Genomic DNA, 21,284 nt, shown 5'->3' on the forward strand with positions numbered 1-21,284 from the left:
AGCGTTTTCATTGTTAATGAAGTGCAGTCAATATGAAGAACAAAGCGATGAATGAGAGGGCCTTAAATCAATATGAACAGTTGTTGAGTAAATATTGACTTGGTTTCGATATCGCTGTGTGCTGTAATACCTGCTCACAAATCGGTGCTGGCCTAAATGAATGCCTATGCATAAATAAACAAATATAAATATCCAGGTAACGAAAACCTGTCTTTGAAATTAACTTTTGTTTAAAAAAATGAAAATAATAATTAAATTATTATATAATATTAAACTGAATTGGATTGATGGATTGATTACAGGTGGTAAGGTTAATTTTCTCCATCGCTGAATCGAGCAATTGTGTAAATCAGCAAGCGTATTCGTGCGCAACAATGCAATCAGTTGACTAAAAAAAAAAGAGTTTGTATACACAGGTAATTCATGCAAACGAACTAAATGCACACTGGTATCGATAGACATCACCAAATCACGTTTTACAGCGGCATTACACGGACCGTTCTGTATAAGGAAGATATATCACATAAACCGTTACATTGGTGGTGAAGTTTGGTTTAATTTGATAGGAATCCTCGGGATACTTCGGGAATATACGTTATGACGACGTAATATGAATCGTGTTACAATCATGAAGACGCATTTATTCTAGAAAATTAATGATTCTATTATACGAATTGTGACATCCATCGAAGAGATATGCCAAAATCAAAAATGGAAAAAGGAAAGTTAATACAAAATGAAGAGATAAATTGTACAATTTTATTTTTCATATCATACGTTCTAATGGAAAAAAACCCCACCCATATATGTGATATGAAATTATTAGCAAAAAGTGAGAGAAAAAGTATTAAACAATGACAGACAGGGATATCCATACGGAATAAATCTATTAACCATTTAATTTTCGACATGGATTTTAAAGGAAACTAAAGCGAACTGGGAGGTGGATTTATCAATATAACCTGAAAAAAGCACACTGTGCACCGACAATAAGAAACGGCCATACGGAATGAAGAAATCAGCCATTTCTCGACATGTCGATACGAGTGGACATTTTTCAAACTTATGGAATGTATATAATTTTACAACAGAATACTAACAGAGTCGTTTGTTAACCAATAGAAGGATAAACGTAAACAGAAAAAGACAGGGAAAACAGATAGAAAAAATAATAATAAAAAGAGAAAGAAATAATGAACGAAACCAATAAAGAGAGAAAAACAGAAAGAAAGAAAGAAAACTAAAGGAGGAAACCACTAACAGAAGAGCCGTCATGTCGACTCGTGTGAATAACAGGTCCCCGTCGTCAGGAAAGCGTCAAAGCCGGCGCATGCGTCGTCGAGCCTCAAAGAGATCACTGAACCGATCCGGCTCCTTTAACATGGGCTCCGGCAACCCGCTCGAAGAGAGGTATACAGGGCCGTACCTAGTCTAAAGTAAAGGGGGGGGGGGGGGGGGGGGGTCTGAAGGTGGGGAAAAATATTATAGTGTTTTCTCCATGTGGATAACAAGGGTACTTCTATACTATTTCTAATACGTAATCTTCACAGAAAAGGAAAAGAATGTTTGTATAATGACACCTCAGCCATTGTTTACACTGCGGCTATTCGATCTTTCACATGGTTGTGGTTATTTGCCGCCACATAGGTTACTCCTACTCTGAAAGTAGCAAGGGATCTTTTATATGAACTTTGCAACAGACAGGACCATACATACCACGGCCTTTGGGTAACAGCCGTGTGGCACTGGTTGGGATGTGGAAAACCCGATTCTACAGAGGGCGATCGATCCTACGACGGGTATTGACCCACCGCACCTCAGCACCTGAGCACTTTAACACTGACCCACACCCCACCCGATAGTAATACTGGCATAGAGTGTTCTACGGTTAGATAGATACCTTAGACACTGGTAAGCACAGGTAACACCTTTATTCCTACTGTGGAGTTTACTACAATTTAGTTATTTCTGAGCTGATTGTTTTCTAAACTGTGCACAGAAATACTGTTGTTTATTGTTGTTACCAGGGGCGGGACGTAGCCCAGTGGTAAACTATCCGCCTGATGCGCGGTCGGTTAGGGATCGATCCCCGTCGGTAGGCCCATTGGGCTACTTATGGTTAGAGCCAGAGCACCACGACTGGTATATCAAAGGCTGTGGTGTGTGTTATCCTGTCTGTGGGATGGTGCATATAAAAGACCCCTTGCTACTAATGGAAAAATGTAGCGGAGTTCCTCTCTAAGACTGTATGTCAAAATAACCAAATGTTTGACATCCAATAACCGATGATTGATAAATCCGTGTTCTCTAGTGGTGGGAGAGATCTATAACCGGTCATATTCCATTAATGCTATGTTCCGGGCATAAATATGAACGGCAAAATCGTTATCATAATTGTTTTTAAAAAAACCGTATCTCTGCATAAAGCAGTCAAAGTGTCGTTTTGACGACATCACGACTGATACTATGAAGCAAAGCTAATACCATTTCTAATTTTGAAAAACAGCATCCAGAGGAAACCCAGTTGTACCAGCTATAACGGGATAAAAACATTTGAAAATTGTACTTGTGTTGAAGATAGTTAAAGTTTGTTTTGTTTAACGACACTACTAGAGCAGATTGTTTTATTGATCATTGGCTATTAGATATCAAACATTGGTAATTTTGACATTAGTCTTGGATAGGAAACCCACTACATTATTTTCCCGTTAGTAACAAGGGATCTTGTGTATGCACTATCCCAAAGACATTAGAGCACATAGCACGGCTTTTGGTTTACCAGTCGTGGTGTATTGGCTGGAACAAGAAACCGCCCAATATGTCCACCGAGAGCTTTACCACTGGACTATGTCCCGCTCCTCAAAAACTGTCTCTGAACAAAGAAGGAAGGAAATGTTTTATTTAACGACACACTCAACACATTTTATTTACGGTTATATGGCGTCAGACATATGGTTAAGGACCATACATATATTGAGAGAAGAAACCCGCCGTCGCCACTTCATGGGCTACTCTTTCCAATTAGCAGTAAGGGATCTTTATATGCACTATCCCACAGACAGGACAGTACATACCACGGCCTTTGTTACACCAGTTGTGAAGCACTGGCTGGGACGAGAACTGAACAAAGAAGTCCAAATGATGTTATCATAAGTTCATGACTGATCCCATGAAGCAAAACCAAAGGTTTTCAGAGGAAATCCAGTTGTATGCTCTATAAATGGATATATATATATATATATATATATATATATATATATATATATATATATATATATATATATATATATATATATATATATATATATATATATATATATTATATTATATTATGTTTTTAAATTATTATTTGTTTTTTACAAAAACAAGTACTTGTGTTGAAGGCAGAGTCCAATGGATGTTTGTGTTTGATTTCAGGGAGAATGACGACGATGAGTTGATGCAGGTGTATGACCGGGAGGAAGCGTCCGACCAGACGGAGGAGGATATCTTGGAAAACATCCAGGAGCAGAAGGAGCTCATCGACAGCGTCAAGTTCCAGCCGTGGCGCATGAGCAAAAAACTCAAAATACTACGGTCAGTAACCTGATACCGGCTCCCACTCGGAGCGAGTTTTAATGATTCATAGGTGTATAGTCCTCTACCCGCCTCGGTGGTGTCGTGGTTAAGCCATCGGGTATAAGGCTGGTAGATACTGGGTTGGCAGCCCGGTACCGACTCCAACTCGGAGCTAGGTTTAACGTATCGTAGGTGTAAGACTACTACATCAGATTCTGCTTCTCTCTCACTGATAACTAACAACAAATCTTCTGTCCTGGACAGACAGCCTAGATTGCCGAGATGGGTGCCCAGGACAGCGCGCTTGAATCTTAATTGGATATAATCATGAAAATAAGTTGAAATGAACAAATATTGTTTGTTAGTTTTGTAGCCCGAGTACTCTGACTGTAGAGGGCTAGACGGACATTTGGACAGTTATCTGAATATCTGTCCAAATGTCCGTCTAGCCCTCTACTGTCACAGTACTCGAGCTAGTAGATTTGTTGAAACTTATGGCCGCCTCAACTTAGCGATCGTGTGATAGATTCCTCATCGTTTGGCAGACATACATTATGCGATGAAATAATCGCACGAAACGGTGGAATCTAAAGACCTGGACGGTGTAATTAAGCCATGACAGCAAACAATACTTGCCAATGGAGATGTGCGATATTACCGGTATACCGCTATATCAATTTTGAGCAATACGTATCGCGATGTTTTTCTAGCGTATCGGTATATCGCGCTTATATATCTTGTACGTGTGTTAGTCAAACGTATTATATTTCAAACAAAATCTACCAGTTTAAGAAAAGAAACAATAGCTTCACTTGTTCGGGACAAATCTTGATTGACTGGTGTATCATTTTATTAAGTTATACAAAAGGTACATGAGATTAGAGCACTTTGTAAATTGTCATAATTAAGAATTGGTCTTCGAAATATTTCGTGGTACATATCACAATTCAGGTTACTGTATTGCAACACATTGCATTACGAACATTTAGGCAATATCCATCACTACTTGCTATGATCCCACGGCAAGCGGTTTATTCGACCGCAGGATTCCACTTTGGAATTCCGAAATTATCGCATGTTGTAAGGATCAGGGGCCTAATTCACAAAGGTCTCTTAGGCTGTGCTAGACAACAAAGCATCCTCTTTGCAAATCTTTTAGCATTGCACTGCGAGATCGCAAAGTTGCGAGAGTTTAGTGAATTAGGCCCCTGTTATAGTTGTGATGAACCAAAATAGTCTGTCCCCAAGCAATGGTATTACCCATCGCACGATCACTTCGATAATCGTTAAGTGGAGGGCGGTCGTAACAGCTTCTGGATTAGAACATTAATATTAGGCAGTGTCTTTGGTTGCCATGATGTCGTCAGAAGCTGAAGGCAGCGTCTTGATATGATCGCTTGGCGGGTCCCACAATTTAATGGTACCGGGTTATGGTAAGGTTATTTTAGAAATTTATCCTGAATCATCAGGGTGTGTGACAATTCATAACACTACTGCATTCAGGAGCACTGCCATAGATAACATTTGAAAATATCGGGTTGTGTAAGGTTTGACAACCTTGTAGGTGATTAGATTATAAAATCAGAAATAAATTCCATACGAACTCTCTTCAACAATTACTTTTGCAATCAAGAAACCAAGTCTAACACAGAAATACCATTCAGTCAAGTACTCGAAATGATTTTGAAATATTCTGCCTGAGTTCACTATTAACTAAGGTACTTTTAAAATCATATTAATAAACGATACCAATAAAATATATAAATGACTGAGTTACTGTGTCAAGAAAAAGAAAAAAAAAAGCAAATAAAACTTAATAAAAAACAACAGATTATGGCAAATAATGTTTGTGGGTTTTTTCTTCTTTCTTTCAGTTTGGCGCGTGCTTATGTGGAAAACCACGAAGTACGTTTGTCACGTGGGAAAGGTTACCAACAAAGAGGAATGCAGGTTTGTACCAGTCTAGCCTCGCCCACTAACATGAAATGATGTAATGGGATGGGTATACAGTTGCTTACATAATCTCTCTCTCTCTCTCTCTCTCTCTCTCTCTCTCTCTCTCTCTCTCTCTCTCTCTCTCTCTCTGTCTGTCTATATCTATCTCTGTCTCTCTCTCTCTCTCTCTCTCTCTCTCTCTCTCTCTCTCTCTCTCTCTCTCTCGCTCTCTCTCGCACTCTCTCTCTGTCTGTCTGTCTATATCTATCTCTGTCTCTCTCTGTCTCTCTCTCTCTCTTTATTTTCCTCTACATTTCCCCTCTATACTTTCCCATATACTCTCTCTCTCTCTCTCTCTCTCTCTCTCTCTCTCTCTCTCTCTCTCTCTCTCTCTCTCTCTCTCTCTCTCTCTCTCTCTCTCTCTCTCTCTCTCTCTCTCTCTCTCTCTCTCTCTCTTTATTTTCCTCTACATTTCCCCTCTATACTTTCCCATATATATATATATATATATATATATATATATATTGCAGTAGATTATGATATTATATATAATACAATAAAAACTGTATGTATGTGTATTAAGCCAGAAACTCTGAAGTTGATGAATGTGCCTTCGATATATTTGTGTGGTGATGTACTGAAATTTACTATAATATCTAGATCATATTATATGCAAAAACATGAAAGACGATAAAGACATTAAAAGACATTATCATTATTATTGTACATGCAAACATGTTGTTGCACTGATTTGCAAACTGTTCAGAATCTGTTAAAACACAACTATTTATAGTAATTTGTACGCGGGTGCATTATGGGTGAAATTTACGCAGGAAAAAATGAAAGATCTTAACATATATTATAACAATTCATACCGATGGATGATCGGACAACGACGACCATACAGTGCCAACAAGATGTTTGTCAGTCATCGAGTAAAAAACTTTGGCGTTTTACCTCGCTCAACAGCATATCGCTGAAGAGCAGAATCGAAACAACCTCAAACGACCTACTTGCCCACCCGCGGTGTACAAATGTGTACGTCAAATCAGTATGTGTAAATCGCTGGCACAAGCTACTGTATATTATTATATAATCAGTTTTGTATGAGATGTTTAATTATAATTATGTCTGTTCTATGGATTACGTTTTTTTATCACCTACAATTAAAACAGCTGTGTCAAAGTTATATAAAGACCAAAAAAAATAAAAAATTCTTCTTCTGAAATGTAAAACGTATTCCCTGAATTATATGACCACACAAATTTTAATTAATTAAATTCCATTTACTACTAATTTATACATTTACATGAATTCAAAATCCAATAACGGCACCGGCAAGTTAACACGTGACGTTAACACGTGACGTCACAGTTTGAATTTGAATTGCGTCTCCATAGTGACAAAGAAATGGTTTCTGTTATAACGAATACGCGATGAATATTTACTATGTACTTTATAATAATATATATTTCGGCAATGATTCTCGAGGAAACCACTGTTTACACCCATTGGCAACATATGACAATTTCAATATTCGCGAGTTAATTGTGAAAAGATAATATTAATATGTAGGATCAATTAATGTGTATTTATATATCATATTACACTTGCACCTATAACTTTTCAACTAAACACTGATTTTTTTTTCACAGGCTTTTCGTCAACTGAAACGAAGCATGGACAATTTTATAAGCATGCTAGTGCCCTGGGAAATGACTATCAAACGAATCGAGAGTGAGTTTTTTGTTGACTGATGATGTTTGCCGATCCACATCTTTCTCATCATTCACACAGCCGCATTGTTTCGCCTCCAGGAGCCGTAAATAAATGATGGATATTTCAAAATGTTATTTTTAATATACTAAGGACGCGTTATTATGACGCGACTTTCAGTAACGATTCTCTACCCGATCCACTTGTTTGTAATCTTTCACACAGCCGCTTTGTTTCGCCTCCAGGTGCCGTAAATGAATGATGGATATTTAAAAATGTTATTTTTAATATACTAAGGACGCGTTATTATGACGCGACTTTCAGTAACGATTCTGTAACCGATCCACATGTTCTTAATAATTTACACAGTCGCTTTGTTTCGCCTCCAGGTGCCGTAAATAACTGATGAATATTTCAGAATGTTATTTTTAATATATTAAGGACGCGTTATTATGACGCGACTTTCGGGAACGATTCTTTACTGGAATTGTATAAATACCTAAATCGCAGTAAAGGCTACGAATATTCATTGTCATGTTCTTTCAAAAGCGATCGATTAGTATTTGAGAAATAAAATATTAGACTTTCATTTATTCATTTATAGGTGTTTTCATACTTATATCCAAACAGTGGTTTAGTGGTTAGTGAGAGAGAAGTCAGCATAGTAGCTTTACACCGACCCATTCAGTCCTTAAACTTGTTCTGGGTTAGAACCGGTACTGGGATGGGAACCCAGTACCTACTAGCCTTAGTCCGAGTACTCTGTCGTTCGATAGCTAGACGGACATATGGACGGTTATGGTCGCTCTCTCAGCCAGAGATAACTCTGTAGCGAAAACACGGAATTGCTGCCTACCTACCACCAGCTAGGCAAAGATTCCCACTCTAATACAACAATAACCCTATGATTGACGCCAAATACCATTACATTAATAATTTTCGAGTTCGCTGATAACAAATATTTGACATATTAATCACTACTACACACACTACAGGAAGAAAGCCGTTAGCACCATACGTATTTAACCTGGCCTGGAGCTTATAAACTGTTTAGAGTCTGGACTCGAGACTCTAATTGAGTCTGAAACACTAATGCCATGACAACACCATACAAATTGTATGTGTGTGACGTAATTAGAGATTGAATCTGGATTTATATAAAACAAAATTATAAGCACGAGCCCAGGACATCTTCTGCGCAAGTCTGCATGAATCTGTGACGTTCTGCGTCGACCTGCGTCTTGAAACGATTCTATAGAAACCAAGCTTTACATAATACATTAGTTTCCTCTATGAGATCGTTGTTACAAATCATCCCGTGAGTACGCGACTATACGCATTGCGTTTTATAACCAACAGTGATCAATGCCCGCTTTCTTTCTTTACATAACAATCAGTACAAAAGTTTTGCATTGCATCTAACAGTCCCTGACGTAAATATATTAATATTTTACCATGCAAGCAATTTGCCATGCACTTGTCAGTACCAAAAAAAAAGTGTGTGTATATATATATATATATATATATATATATATATATATATATATATATATGAAGTAATTCTGATGGACTAGATATTGTTGTGTGATAAATAGTTAATTCACTTAAAAGAACTGATAAAGTGTGCTAACGTATGGTGATTGTAAAACAGTAACTATACAATGCGTATGGTGCTTGTAAAAAACAACGTATGGTGATTGTAAAACAGTAACTATACAATGCGTATGGTGCTTGTAAAAACAACGTATGCTGATTGTAAAAACAACGTATGGTGATTGTAAAACAGTAACTATACAATGCGTATGGTGATTGTAAAAAAACAACGTATGGTGATTGTAAAACAGTAACTATACAATGCGTATGGTGCTTGTAAAAAACAACGTATGGTGATTGTAAAACAGTAACTATACAGTGCGTATGGTGATTGTAAAAAAACAACGTATGGTGATTGTAAAACAGTAACTATACAATGCGTATGGTGCTTGTAAAAAACAACGTATGGTGATTGTAAAACAGTAACTATACAATGCGTATGGTGCTTGTAAAAAACAACGTATGGTGATTGTAAAACAGTAACTATACAGTGCGTATGGTGATTGTAAAAACAACGTATGGTGATTGTAAAACAGTAACTATACAATGCGTATGGTGCTTGTAAAAAAACAACGTATGGTGATTGTAAAACAGTAACTATACAATGCGTATGGTGATTGTAAAAAAACAACGTATGGTGATTGTAAAACAGTAACTATACAATGCGTATGGTGATTGTAAAAAACAACGTATGGTGATTGTAAAACAGTAACTATACAATGCGTATGGTGCTTGTAAAAAACAACGTATGGTGATTGTAAAACAGTAACTATACAGTGCGTATGGTGCTTGTAAAAACAACGTATGGTGATTGTAAAACAGTAACTATACAATGCGTATGGTGCTTGTTAAAACAACGTATGGTGATTGTAAAAACAACGTATGGTGATTGTAAAAACAACGTATGGTGATTGTAAAACAGTAACTATACAATGCGTATGGTGATTGTAAAAAACAACGTATGGTGATTGTAAAACAGTGACTATACAATGCGTATGGTGATTGTAAAAAATCAACGTATGGTGATTGTAAAAACAACGTATGGTGATTGTAAAACAGTAACTATACAATGCGTATGGTGATTGTAAAAACAACGTATGGTGATTGTAAAACAGTGACTATACAATGCGTATGGTGATTGTAAAAAATCAACGTATGGTGATTGTAAAACAGTAACTATACAATGCGTTTGGTGACTGTAAAAAAGAACGTTTGGTGACTTTAAAACAAATTATGGTTACTTTAGGTATGGTGACTATAGATATAAAGTATGATAGGTTTCAAAAGTATGGTTACTTTAGGTATGGTGACTATAGATATAAAGTATGATAGGTTTCAAAAGTATGGTTACTTTAGAGAGAAAATATGGAGATTTTACTAATTATGATACATTTTTTAATAGATCAGGTCAGGTCATAGGGCTTAACGTGCACATTCAGAGCAAGCTGTTGTAGCGCACGCCTGTTAAATAGAATATGTTGAGTTTAAATAGTATAGGGACTTTACAAACAAAGTTTGATGCGTTTTAAAAACACAAATGTACCGTGAAAAGTATGATGACTTTAAAAAAGTGTGGCATCTTAAAAAAAAAAAACCTGTATGTTTTTGACTTTAAAAGCAAAGTATGGCGACTTGCTAAATGTATTACGGTGGATTAACAGCACCAAACAGGACGACATTTTAAATGTACGTATTTAATTGCAGGTCATTTCGGCTCGGTGGTGGCGTCCTACTTCGTCTTCCTGAGGTGGTTGATCTGGATAAACATCTGGTTGACCCTGATTCCAGTCTGTTTTGTTATCATCCCAGAGGTTATAACGTGCTCCTTAATCCACCCTCTTCTCACATATAACACCCTAGCACCCGCCCACGCAGTCATTTAATAATGTTAAATATTCCCGATAGTCTTTTAATAGTTCTAAAGTCTCTCGTAAGTCACATATAGCGCCCTAGCACCCGCCCACGCAGTCATTTAATAATGTTAAATATTCCCGATAGTCTTTTAATAGTTCTAAAGTCTCTCGTAAGTCACATATAGCGCCCTAGCACCCGCCCACGCAGTCATTTAATAATGTTAAATATTCCCGATAGTCTTTTAATAGTTCTAAAGTCTCTCGTAACTCCATATGAGTGGCTTGTGTTCTTTTATTGATGTAAATAAAGAATTTGTCTGCCTGTCTGTCTGTCTGTCGGTCGGTCTGTGTCCTCGCAATCCCCCATGCACCCCGTGGTTTAGTAAGTTACTCAGTCTCGCAGCACCTGTTAACCAGTTTTAAAAGGGGTCGTTTTTATAATGAGCTTGTATATTTTATGACGAATATTTAATTCTTAAAGGGGCGGGATTTAACTCAGTCAGTCGCGCTGTCGCCTGAAATGTTTGCGTCGCAGGATCGAACCACCTCGGTGGATCCATTCAACTGATTGGGGGTTTTCTCGTTCCAACCAGAGCATCACAACTGGAAAACGTCCGTGGTATGTGTTTTCCTGTCTGTAGGGAACGTGCATGTAAAAGATCACTTGCTGCTAATGGAATTTTTTTATATTGGGTTTCCTCTGATGACGACGTGTCAGAATTACCAAATATTCCCGATAGTCTTTTAATAGTTTAATTGCACCAATTTGCTAACAATTGGGTTCTTTGGAGCACTTTAAAATTCAGGGGGATGGGAGTCACACACACACACACACACACACACACACACACACACACACACATACACACAAACACGCACGCACGCACGCACACACACATACATACACACACATATACACACACATACACGCACGCACGCACACACACACACACACATACATATACACACGCACACACATACACACACACATACACATAAACACGCACCACCACCACCACCACCATACCCTAGATCCGCGCCTGTATATAATTTCTTCTATTCAGTGTTATTCATTATTTCAGCTGATCGTAGGACAGCCGTACGGAAGTACAGACAGAAAGAAGGTCCCGGATGACGAAGCAGAAACTAGTGCCGATCTTAAAACTCTGTGGAACGCTGAGGTTAACTATACTGATCTAATCTTCTGCCATTGTAGAATGTTTCAGACTAAATAAGACTTTTTAATTAATCAAATTTCATATTAAATACTAATTCATTTCTTTGTTTAGAACATCAATGGCTGTGTATTCAGCGTCTTTCTGGTCAGCATAATGTTCGTAATAGTTCAAACTTCATTTTATTTCCTAGTTTATATTGTTCGTACAATCCAGGTTGGTCTACTACAACCATTAAGCTTAACAAAACACATAGACTCCCTGTCTGGAAAGTCTTAGCTTTCTTTTTTCCCCCGTCGAATATGGCCGCCATATTAAAATTGTGACGTAATAATTTGACCATGAACCAAAACATGACCACTCTGCAATTCCAGAGCTTTGCGCGAAAAAAAGAAAATACCCTAGAAATTTACAAGAGTTTGGAAGTGGTCTGATCCTTCAACCTTGTCTCTTACACCCATTATGGATGAATTGAAGTTTATTGTTTGCTTTAAATGAAATATGTTATATTTTTCCTGACTACATCATATCGCTTACATAAATAAATATCATTTAAAATAGATTCTTAGAGACGTTGCTTCCATGTTTTATACATTAAAAAATGCAAATAAAATGAAATTAGTTATAATAATAATTGTTAGTATTATTCTAATTTATCCAGGGCATTCTAAAGTATTCTGTTGTGTTCTACGGTTACTACGGCAACGAACACATCATAGGGACTGGCTACCGTCAACCACTTGCCTATCTGTTATCTTCCCTGGCCGCTTTCGCCTTCAGTTTCATTGTCGTGCTCAAAACGTAAGTATAGTATTTAAAGGAGCAAGTTCTACTTTTTATACTTGTTTCTCGTTCCAACCAATGCACCATAAATGGACAAAGGCCGTGGTATGTGCTTTCCTGTCTGTGGGAAAGTGCATATAAAAGATCCGTTGCTACATTAGAGGGATTCCTCTGATGACTACGAGTCAGAATTATCAAATGTTTGACATCCAATAGCCGATGGTTAATTAATCAATTAAACAAAACAAACTTTTTTATACTTGTGAAATATTGTTTTTATTTATTAATTTCTATACAGAAGGGTTATTATTTTTACTAAATTTGACTTGACATATATCGATTTTGGTAATTCACAATTAGCAGTAAAGGCTCTTTTACAGATGTTTACCTTACACACAGGATATCAAATAGCATGGCCTTTTCGCATACCAGCTGTCAGAACTAGTAAGAATTGATCAAACCCAAACAGCATTCTCAATACATGGGACAAGGTATTCGAAGCATCTTCAAGTATTTTTTGCATAAATACAAAAGAAAGTTTTATTTAGAAATTGTTCTAATTCAAGTTTCAATACACCTTTTCAATTACACAATATTTGTTTTTATTCAATATTTGGTTTTTACAATTTTATTATCAACTTTATAAGTTAATAAACTTTTGAATGATTGGCTTACGGTCTGTAACGGTCAATCACGTGCTGTGATTTTATACTGGTATTTTCAAATGCAGGATGGCTGGAAACTCCCGCCAAAGCCGGATGTCAACAAAGGATGAAAATTTTACCTTCTCGTGGAAACTCTTCACCGACTGGGACTACATGATCGGAAACAAGGAGACAGCGACGACCAAACACGCGTCGTTAGTCACGACGTTCAGAGTTAGTCATCTACCACAGGGATTCTAATCTCTCTCTCTCTCTCTCTCTCTCTCTCTCTCTCTCTCTCTCTCTCTCTCTCTCTCTCTCTCTCTCTCTCTCTCTCTCTCTCTCTTTTTCTCCTCTCTCTCTTTCTCTCTCTCTGTGTCTCTCTGTGTGTTTCTCTCTCCCTGTGTCTTTCTCTGTGTTTCTTTATCTGTCTCTCTCTCTCTCTCTCTCAAATACATATACTCTTTCACATACTGTCTCTCATTTTGTCTTTGTCCCACAACCCATCTCTTGTACATTCAAGCTGTGTTGTTCTGTCTATGGAAAGGTCCATATAAAAATCCCTTGGTGTCTAAATTATCAAATGTTTGCTATCCAGTGGCCGTTGACATATTAGCCAGTGTGCTCTAGTGGTGACGTTAAAGAAAACAAACCTTTTAGCCTTTATTTTAAATTTTCAGGAAGCAATATTAGAAGAGCAGGAGAAGAAAAAAGAAGAAAACAGGTGTGTCACGTGATGGTAAAATGAAGATCCCATGTATAGTGAACCTTGATTACTAGATCCCTTGTATCCTGAACCTTGATTACTAGATCCCTTGTATCGTGAACCTTGATTACTAGATCCCTTGTATCGTGAACCTTGATTACTAGATCCCTTGTATCGTGAACCTTGATTACTAGATCCCATGTATCGTGAACCTTGATTACTAGATCCCTTGTATCGTGAACCTTGATTACTAGATCCCTTGTATCGTGAACCTTGATTACTAGATCCCTTGTATCGTGAACCTTGATTACTAGATCCCATGTATCGTGAACCTTGATTACTAGATCCCTTGTATCGTGAACCTTGATTACTAGATCCCATGTATCGTGAACCTTGATTACTAGATCCCTTGTATCGTGAACCTTGATTACTAGATCCCTTGTAATTCAACGCGGTTCAAGAGATTATTGAGGTTGCTCAACACCATTCACTTTTGCTTGATTTTCAAAGAAATATTTGTCAGAATACATTCCATGAAATATTCCACAATATTGACGGAACGGCGTGACTGCATGTTTTAGAAACTTCAGCCAAAAATGTCATACAGGTTACCCATAAATGGTGGAGGATTAAGGGGCAAATGCATAGGTATTCCCTCGCCACATCTTCAATGGCCCTGTGTTATAAATGCTCAATATAATCATAATGCACCTGCTTGCAAACATTTTCTAGGTAGGGGTGTGCGCTTCTAGCACTCCGACGAAGGCAATCTTCAAAAACTTCTGCGGATCAACATTTTCTGTGTCCCCAACTAAAAGGAAATTAATTATATTGATCCATTAATCCTTGATTTTCTACGTTTCATTTTCATTTCAATTTATTTTCGTGCTTATATCCAATTAAGGTTCAAGCATGCTGCCGTGGGCACACACCTCAGCTATCTGGGTTGTCTGTCCAGGACAGTGGATTAGTTGTTAGTGGTTAGTGAGAAAGAAGGGGGTGTAGTGGTCGTACACCTACCCACTGAGTCCGAAGCCTGTACCTACTAATCTTATGTCCGTATATTTTGAAGTTTGGAGAGGATGCGCACCTCCAGCACCCAGGGCGTCAAGGACCGCCCCTGTGATGCTGGTCATTTGCTCTAATTTCAGGAAGTTGCTCATCTTCCTGAGAGTGCTCGCCAACGTTCTCGTGCTGATCCTGCTAGCGCTGAGCACCTACATCATCCAGGTGTTTGTCGGCAGGTCGAGGAAGATGGAGGAGCAGAAACTCAGGGATCCTAACTATGACGCAGGATTCTGGGCAGAAAACGAGGTGGGTGTTTAGAGTTCATATCTTCATCCTTCTATGTGATTTAAAGGCTCAATGCCTCATCTTTCTTAATGAGTTAAAGGCTCAATGCCTCATATTTCTCAGTGAGTTAAATGCTCAATGTCTCATCTTTCTTAATGAGTTAAATGCTCAATGTCTCATCTTTCTTAATGAGTTAAAGGCTCAGTGTCTCATCTTTCTTAATAAGTTAAAGGCTTAATGTCCCATCTTTCTTAATAAGTTAAAGGCTCAATGTATCAGCTTTCTTAATAAGTTAAAGGCTCAATGTCTCATCTTTCTCAATGAGTTAAAGGCTTAATGTCCCATCTTTCTTAATAAGTTAAAGGCTCAATGTATCAGCTTTCTTAATAAGTTAAAGGCTCAATGTCTCATCTTTCTCAATGAGTTAAAGGCTTAATGTCCCATCTTTCTTAATGAGTTAAAGGTTCAATGTATCATCTTTATTAATAAGTTAAAGGCTTAATGTCTCATCTTTCTTAATGAGTTAAAGGTTCAATGTCTCATCTTTCTTAATGAGTTAAAGGCTCAATGTCTCATCTTTCTTAATAAGTTAAATGCTCAATGTCTCATCTTTCTTAATGAGTTGAAGGCTCAATGTCTCATCTTTCTCAATGAGTTAAAGTCTCAATGTCTCATCTTTCTTAATAAGTTAAAGGCTCAATGTATCAGCTTCCTTAATGAGTTAAAGGTTCAATGTCTCATATTTCTCAGTGAGTTAAGGATAAATGTCTCATTTCTCAATGAGTTAAAGGTTCAATGCCTCATCCTTCTTAGAAAATTAAAGACCCCAATGTCTCATCTTTATCTGTGAGTTATTTTCTCAGCTTTCTCCATGAGTTAAAGGCTCAATGTCTCAGCTTTCTTAATTAGTTAAATTCTCAATATCTCATATTTCTCAGCGAGTTAAGGATCAAAGTCTCATATTTCTCAATGAGTTAAAAGGCTCAGTGCCTCAACTTTCTTAATGAGTTAAAGGCTCAATGCCTCATCTTTCTTAATGAGTTAAAGGCCCAATGCCTCATCTTTCTCAGTGAGTTAAGGGCTTAATGTCCCATCGTTGTCAGTAAGTTAAAGATCAATGATGCATCCTTCTCAATGAGTTAAGGGCTTAATGTCCCATCGTTGTCAGTAAGTTAAAGATCAATGATGCATCCTTCTCAATGAGTTAAGGCTAAATGTGTCTTCTATAAGAGGGGACGGGACGTAGACCAGTGGTAAAGCACTCGCTGGATGCGCGATTGGTCTCGGATCAATTCCCGTCGGTGGACACATTGAGTTATTTTTTTTTCCAGCCGGTACAACCCGACTGGTATATCAAAGGTCGTGTTATGTTCTATCTTTTCTGTGAGATGGTGCATATAAAAGATCCTATGGTACTAATGGAAAAAATGCAGCGGGTTTCCTCTCCAAGACTTTGTCAAAATTAGCAAATGTGCAACATCCAATAGCTAACGATTAATAAATCAATGTGCTCTACTGGTGGTGTTAAACAAAAACTTTAACTTTTGTTTATCTCCTAAAAGACTTAAAGACACAATTTCTCATCCTTCCTTTTGTAAAAGTCGCCAATTAAACAATGTGCTGATGTATCATTTATCATTCGTTTTTGTTGCTAATACACACCGACTAAACAATGTGCTTTAACAAACATGGCTTTTTTCCCCAATAACTGGGAATTTAACATAGGTGTTGTCGTTGTGTTGGACAACATTCCTTTCTTCTAATATTCGCTGTAACATTATCGTTTCAGCTGACCATAATAATGACGCTCATCTCCACACTGTTCCCCAACATCTCCGACTTAATATCTCTGATGGAGAAATATCACCCGAGAACCAACCTACGTCTTCAACTAGCAAGGTAAATTCAACAGCACATAGGACAAACACATACAGACAAGCAAACATAAACGCATACACACACGCACACACGCACACATGCACCCCCCCCCCCCCACACACATACACATTCGCACATACGTATGCACACCATAGAGAGAGGGAGAGGGGGAAGCAGATTGTGTGTGTGTGTTGTGTGAGAGAGAGAGAGCGAGAGAGAGAGAGAGAGAGAGAGAGAGAGAGAGAGAGAGAGAGAGAGAGAGAGAGAGTGTGTGTGTGTGTGTATGTGAGAGAGAGAGTGTTTGTGTGAGAGAGAGCGAGAGAAGAGAGGAAAGAGAGAGAGAGAGAGAGAGAAAGAGAGAGAGAGAGAGAGGAGCGGGAGAGAGCGAAGTATGAGAGTGTGAGAGTAAGATGAGGGAGAGATAGAGAAAAAAAGACAAAAAAGGACAGAGAAACAGGGAGAGAGACAGTGAGGTAGTGTGTGGGGTGTGTGTGTGACAAATGTGTGGTGTGAGAGAGAGAGAGAGAGCGAGAGAGGAGAGGAGAGAGAGAGAGAGAGGTGTTTGAGAGAGAAGAGAGTTGTGGTGAGAGAGAGAGAGAGAGAGAGGAGAGAGAGAGAGAGAGAGGAGAGAGAGGAAGAGAGAGAGAGAGCGGGGAGAGAGCGAGTATGAGAGTGTGAGGTAAGAGATAGGAGATAGAGAAAAAAGACAAAAAAGACAGAGAAACAGGGAGAGAGACAGTGCCAGTGTGTGTGGGGGTGGGTGTGTGGGTGTGAAGAGAGAGAGAGAGAGATAGAGAGAGAGGAGAGAGAGAGAGAGAGGAGAGGGAGAGAGAAAAGGAAAGAGCGAGAGAGAGAAGGGAGAGAGTGATGATGATATGGTGGATAGAGGGAGAGAGGAGAAGAGAGAGAGGGCTAGAGAATGAGAGAGAGCGAGGGAAAGAAAGAGCGATCGAGAGAGGGAGAGGAGCGAAGAGATAGAGGGATGAGAGAGAGGAGAGAGAGAGCGGGAAAGAGAGGGGAGAAGAGGGGCTAGAGAGGGAGAGGAATCAGCCAAGAGGGGAGAAGGGAAAAGGTAAGAAAGGAGAGAGAGGAGGTATGGTGGAGAGGGAATGTGTGTTAACTGTCGTTTTCAACGCCTACTCAGTTAGTTGGTAGGTGTGGGAGAAAGCTTTAGCTGTTTGGGCTAACGGTCCGGGGGGAGAGAGGACCATGCCTATATGTTTTTCATAAGCAAAACGGGGGAATGCACTGGGAGGATAAGGGGTTATGGTTAAAGACCTTGTGCTTTATTAAAAGTTGGCAACATCTATTTACATAATTATTTATATACGTCTCCTCATAGAATATTTGGTTGCCAAGGACCATAACACTTAGGGACTGTGCAAAAAATATCGATTGCGATATCATGAGGATATTATTATAATTGGAGTATCAGCAGGATCTCTGTATTGGGGGGGGGCCCGAGTAAAAACAAAATTGGGTACTCAAAAATGTAACCTTTTTTTTTATTGTTTCTTCGTTTTTCAGAATATTTTTTGCCTTAAATTTGCTCAACTGGTTGCTACCTGAGTTTTTCAGCTGAAAGTGGGGCCTGGGACAAGCGAGCTCGGAAAGACTTGGATAGGGAAGGGGAGAAGACTTTGAAAGGGGGAACCGGGCCGTACCTGGAAATTATTCAGGGTTCTCGAAAGGGGGGATTGAGGATACCATGGGAATAAATAAGTATTTGAACACAATCATTTAACAAATTAAAAAGACGGATCGACTTTAAAAGCTGGAATTTTGAGGATATGTTATTTCTTTAGAGGGTATTTACCATAGACCAGCAACTTACAGAAAAAGCTGGACTGGGAGTATATTTTTTATTAATTAGCTATTTACAATAGGACCAGAGAAGAGGGAAGCTGAAATGTCGGGGGATAAGGGCCTTAATTAGCCGTTTACAATAGACCATATAGAATGAAGCTGAACATTTTTAGAGTATAGTTTTTATTAAAGAAGAATTACAAAAACCATCAACTTTAAGAGGGGGTGGGAAAAAGTCTGAATTTGGGGGGGGATTGTAAGGAAATATTTTTGGAGGGGAAAAAAAAAATATTTCGAAAGAATAAACTTACGATAAACTTAATATTAAAATAGGGGGGAGAAGGAGTTTAGAATTTATCAAAAAAGGGTATTGAGGTAGGACAATGTATTTTCAAGGGGGAGTCTTAAGGTTTTTAAGAAGCTCAAAACCTGGATTTGGTCCGAATTTAAATAATTTCGTACGGACGTAAAAAAACATATGTTTAGGAAATAAATTAAAGTTAACCTAGTACAAATATTAAAAACGATCAGGAAACACGTTTGATAGGGGGATAGGGCCCACTAATGTTTTTTTAATGTAGTAGGACGCATTGTGATTGTAATTACAAATCGGTAGAAAAAGTCTTTGTTATGGCCGATAAACATCCGGAAAATGTGCAGGAAAATGGGAGTAATGTCCCTTTAAAAGCTGAAGAGTCGAACATAGCTTAATTAATTTAAGCTGATATTTAAATAGGGGGAGGGGAAGGGGAGTGGGGACCTGAAAGACCTCGAGTACGTTGTTATTGGGGAAGGGTTTCCAACAGACGATCAACTTTAAACCTGAAATCTCGAGTACAGTTTTATTATTTAGCTATTTACAACGAGACGATTAACTTTAAAAAATGAAAGGTTCTGTTTTAGTATTATTATTTAGCTGTTTACAACAGAGACGATCACTTTAAAGCTGAAAAAAGGAACGTGATGAGTATTATTATTTAAACAAAGAGAAAAGACCTTCACTTTAATGGCTGAAATGTTCAGTTTTAGTAATATTATTTAACCATTTAGAATATGGAATGGAACAGGGTAAGCTGAAATCTGGAGTATACGTTTAGATTTAACTAAAATAGGGGAAGAGATGATATTAAAGCTGACGGAGGGGGAGGGATAGAGTTTATATTTAACTAAAATACCATCCACATTAAGGCTGAAATCTGGAGAATACGTTTATAATTTAACTAAAAAGAAGACCATCCACATTAAAGGGGAAATCTGGAGTTAACGAAATATTTTGAACTAAAAGGGACCATCCCATTAAAGCTGAAATCTGGAGTATACGTTTATATTTAACTAAACTAGACCATCCATATTAAAGCTGAAATCGTCAATATAACCGATATTTAGTTTTTGTTGTCAATATTGTATTATAGAGGGGACTTTATAGGTTTAAATGCAATAAATATAATTATGTTAATCGATCATAATATTTCGATTCGCAGAAAGTCGAAATAGCCAGACAAATGAACGCTACCATGAATGTAACGTGCTCAGCCTCGATTTCACTTTCGACTGTTTCACCGGCCTCGCTTGCAATAACTACTGTTGCGCCGGCTGCCTACACAGCGGTCGACCCTTCTGTGACGCCTGAGAACGTGACGCAGAACTGTACAACTTACCCAACGGAACTATGCTGGGAAACCATGATCGGCCAAGTTAGTGAATAATTTTAATTCTTACCCACCCGCTGGTGAGAACACCATGTGTTATTTTTGATAACACATTGTTGTTTACACACGTGTGTTAACAATTTCAAGACATGCGACTGGCTGCTCCTAGGTGATGACCAGGTCACCAATGTCATATGTCCAATAAAAAAAGCAGCACGGTTGAATCAATTACACTGTGACGTATAGTTAACCTGGCACGTAAGTCAGCTACAAGTACAAAGGGTTGTAAATAACTTTTAGTCGAAAAAGATGTTAAAATTTGCTTTGAATCTAGTTTTTGCGGATATGTAAGAAATATAATAATACATTCGTGTCCGTTAGATACCATTTATCTCACAACTCGTTGTTTAAAAACATATTAAACTCACTTTCCCTTTTTAGATACATTTTAAAACAACTCGTTGTGACATAAATGGTATCTAACGGCCATTCATGTATTATTCTCTATTTATCAACCTGAACACGTGCCTTCAAATAACCTACCAACCTATTAACTATCTACATGTAACCTACAAACATATACACAATCCATTTACACGTCCACTCAACTACAGAATTACCCACCCAATCAAATTTACTCATCCTTCTTTCCATGCACAAAATCACGCATCCACCCACACAAGTCCATCTTATCC

At 38.1% G+C, this 21,284-nt stretch overlaps 1 protein-coding gene across 1 annotated transcript in view; it reads left to right on the forward strand.

Moving 5' to 3' along the window:
* LOC121387293 (transmembrane channel-like protein 3) overlaps positions 1 to 21,284 on the forward strand; it is a 51,454-nt gene that overhangs the window by 11,015 nt on the left and 19,155 nt on the right. The window contains exons 2-14 of the mRNA XM_041518315.1: positions 3,418 to 3,576; positions 5,433 to 5,508; positions 7,149 to 7,230; positions 10,507 to 10,613; positions 11,738 to 11,836; positions 12,492 to 12,631; positions 13,344 to 13,491; positions 13,938 to 13,981; positions 15,115 to 15,277; positions 17,046 to 17,155; positions 18,705 to 18,814; positions 19,677 to 19,714; positions 20,422 to 20,634. Of these exons, the coding sequence (XP_041374249.1) occupies positions 3,418 to 3,576; positions 5,433 to 5,508; positions 7,149 to 7,230; positions 10,507 to 10,613; positions 11,738 to 11,836; positions 12,492 to 12,631; positions 13,344 to 13,491; positions 13,938 to 13,981; positions 15,115 to 15,277; positions 17,046 to 17,155; positions 18,705 to 18,814; positions 19,677 to 19,714; positions 20,422 to 20,634 (1,489 nt within the window). The remainder of the gene's footprint in view (positions 1 to 3,417; positions 3,577 to 5,432; positions 5,509 to 7,148; positions 7,231 to 10,506; positions 10,614 to 11,737; positions 11,837 to 12,491; positions 12,632 to 13,343; positions 13,492 to 13,937; positions 13,982 to 15,114; positions 15,278 to 17,045; positions 17,156 to 18,704; positions 18,815 to 19,676; positions 19,715 to 20,421; positions 20,635 to 21,284) is intronic.

Source organism: Gigantopelta aegis, chromosome 13 (genome assembly GCF_016097555.1).
Source record: "Gigantopelta aegis isolate Gae_Host chromosome 13, Gae_host_genome, whole genome shotgun sequence".
In the NCBI taxonomy this organism is placed as follows: Eukaryota; Metazoa; Mollusca; class Gastropoda; order Neomphalida; family Peltospiridae; genus Gigantopelta; species Gigantopelta aegis.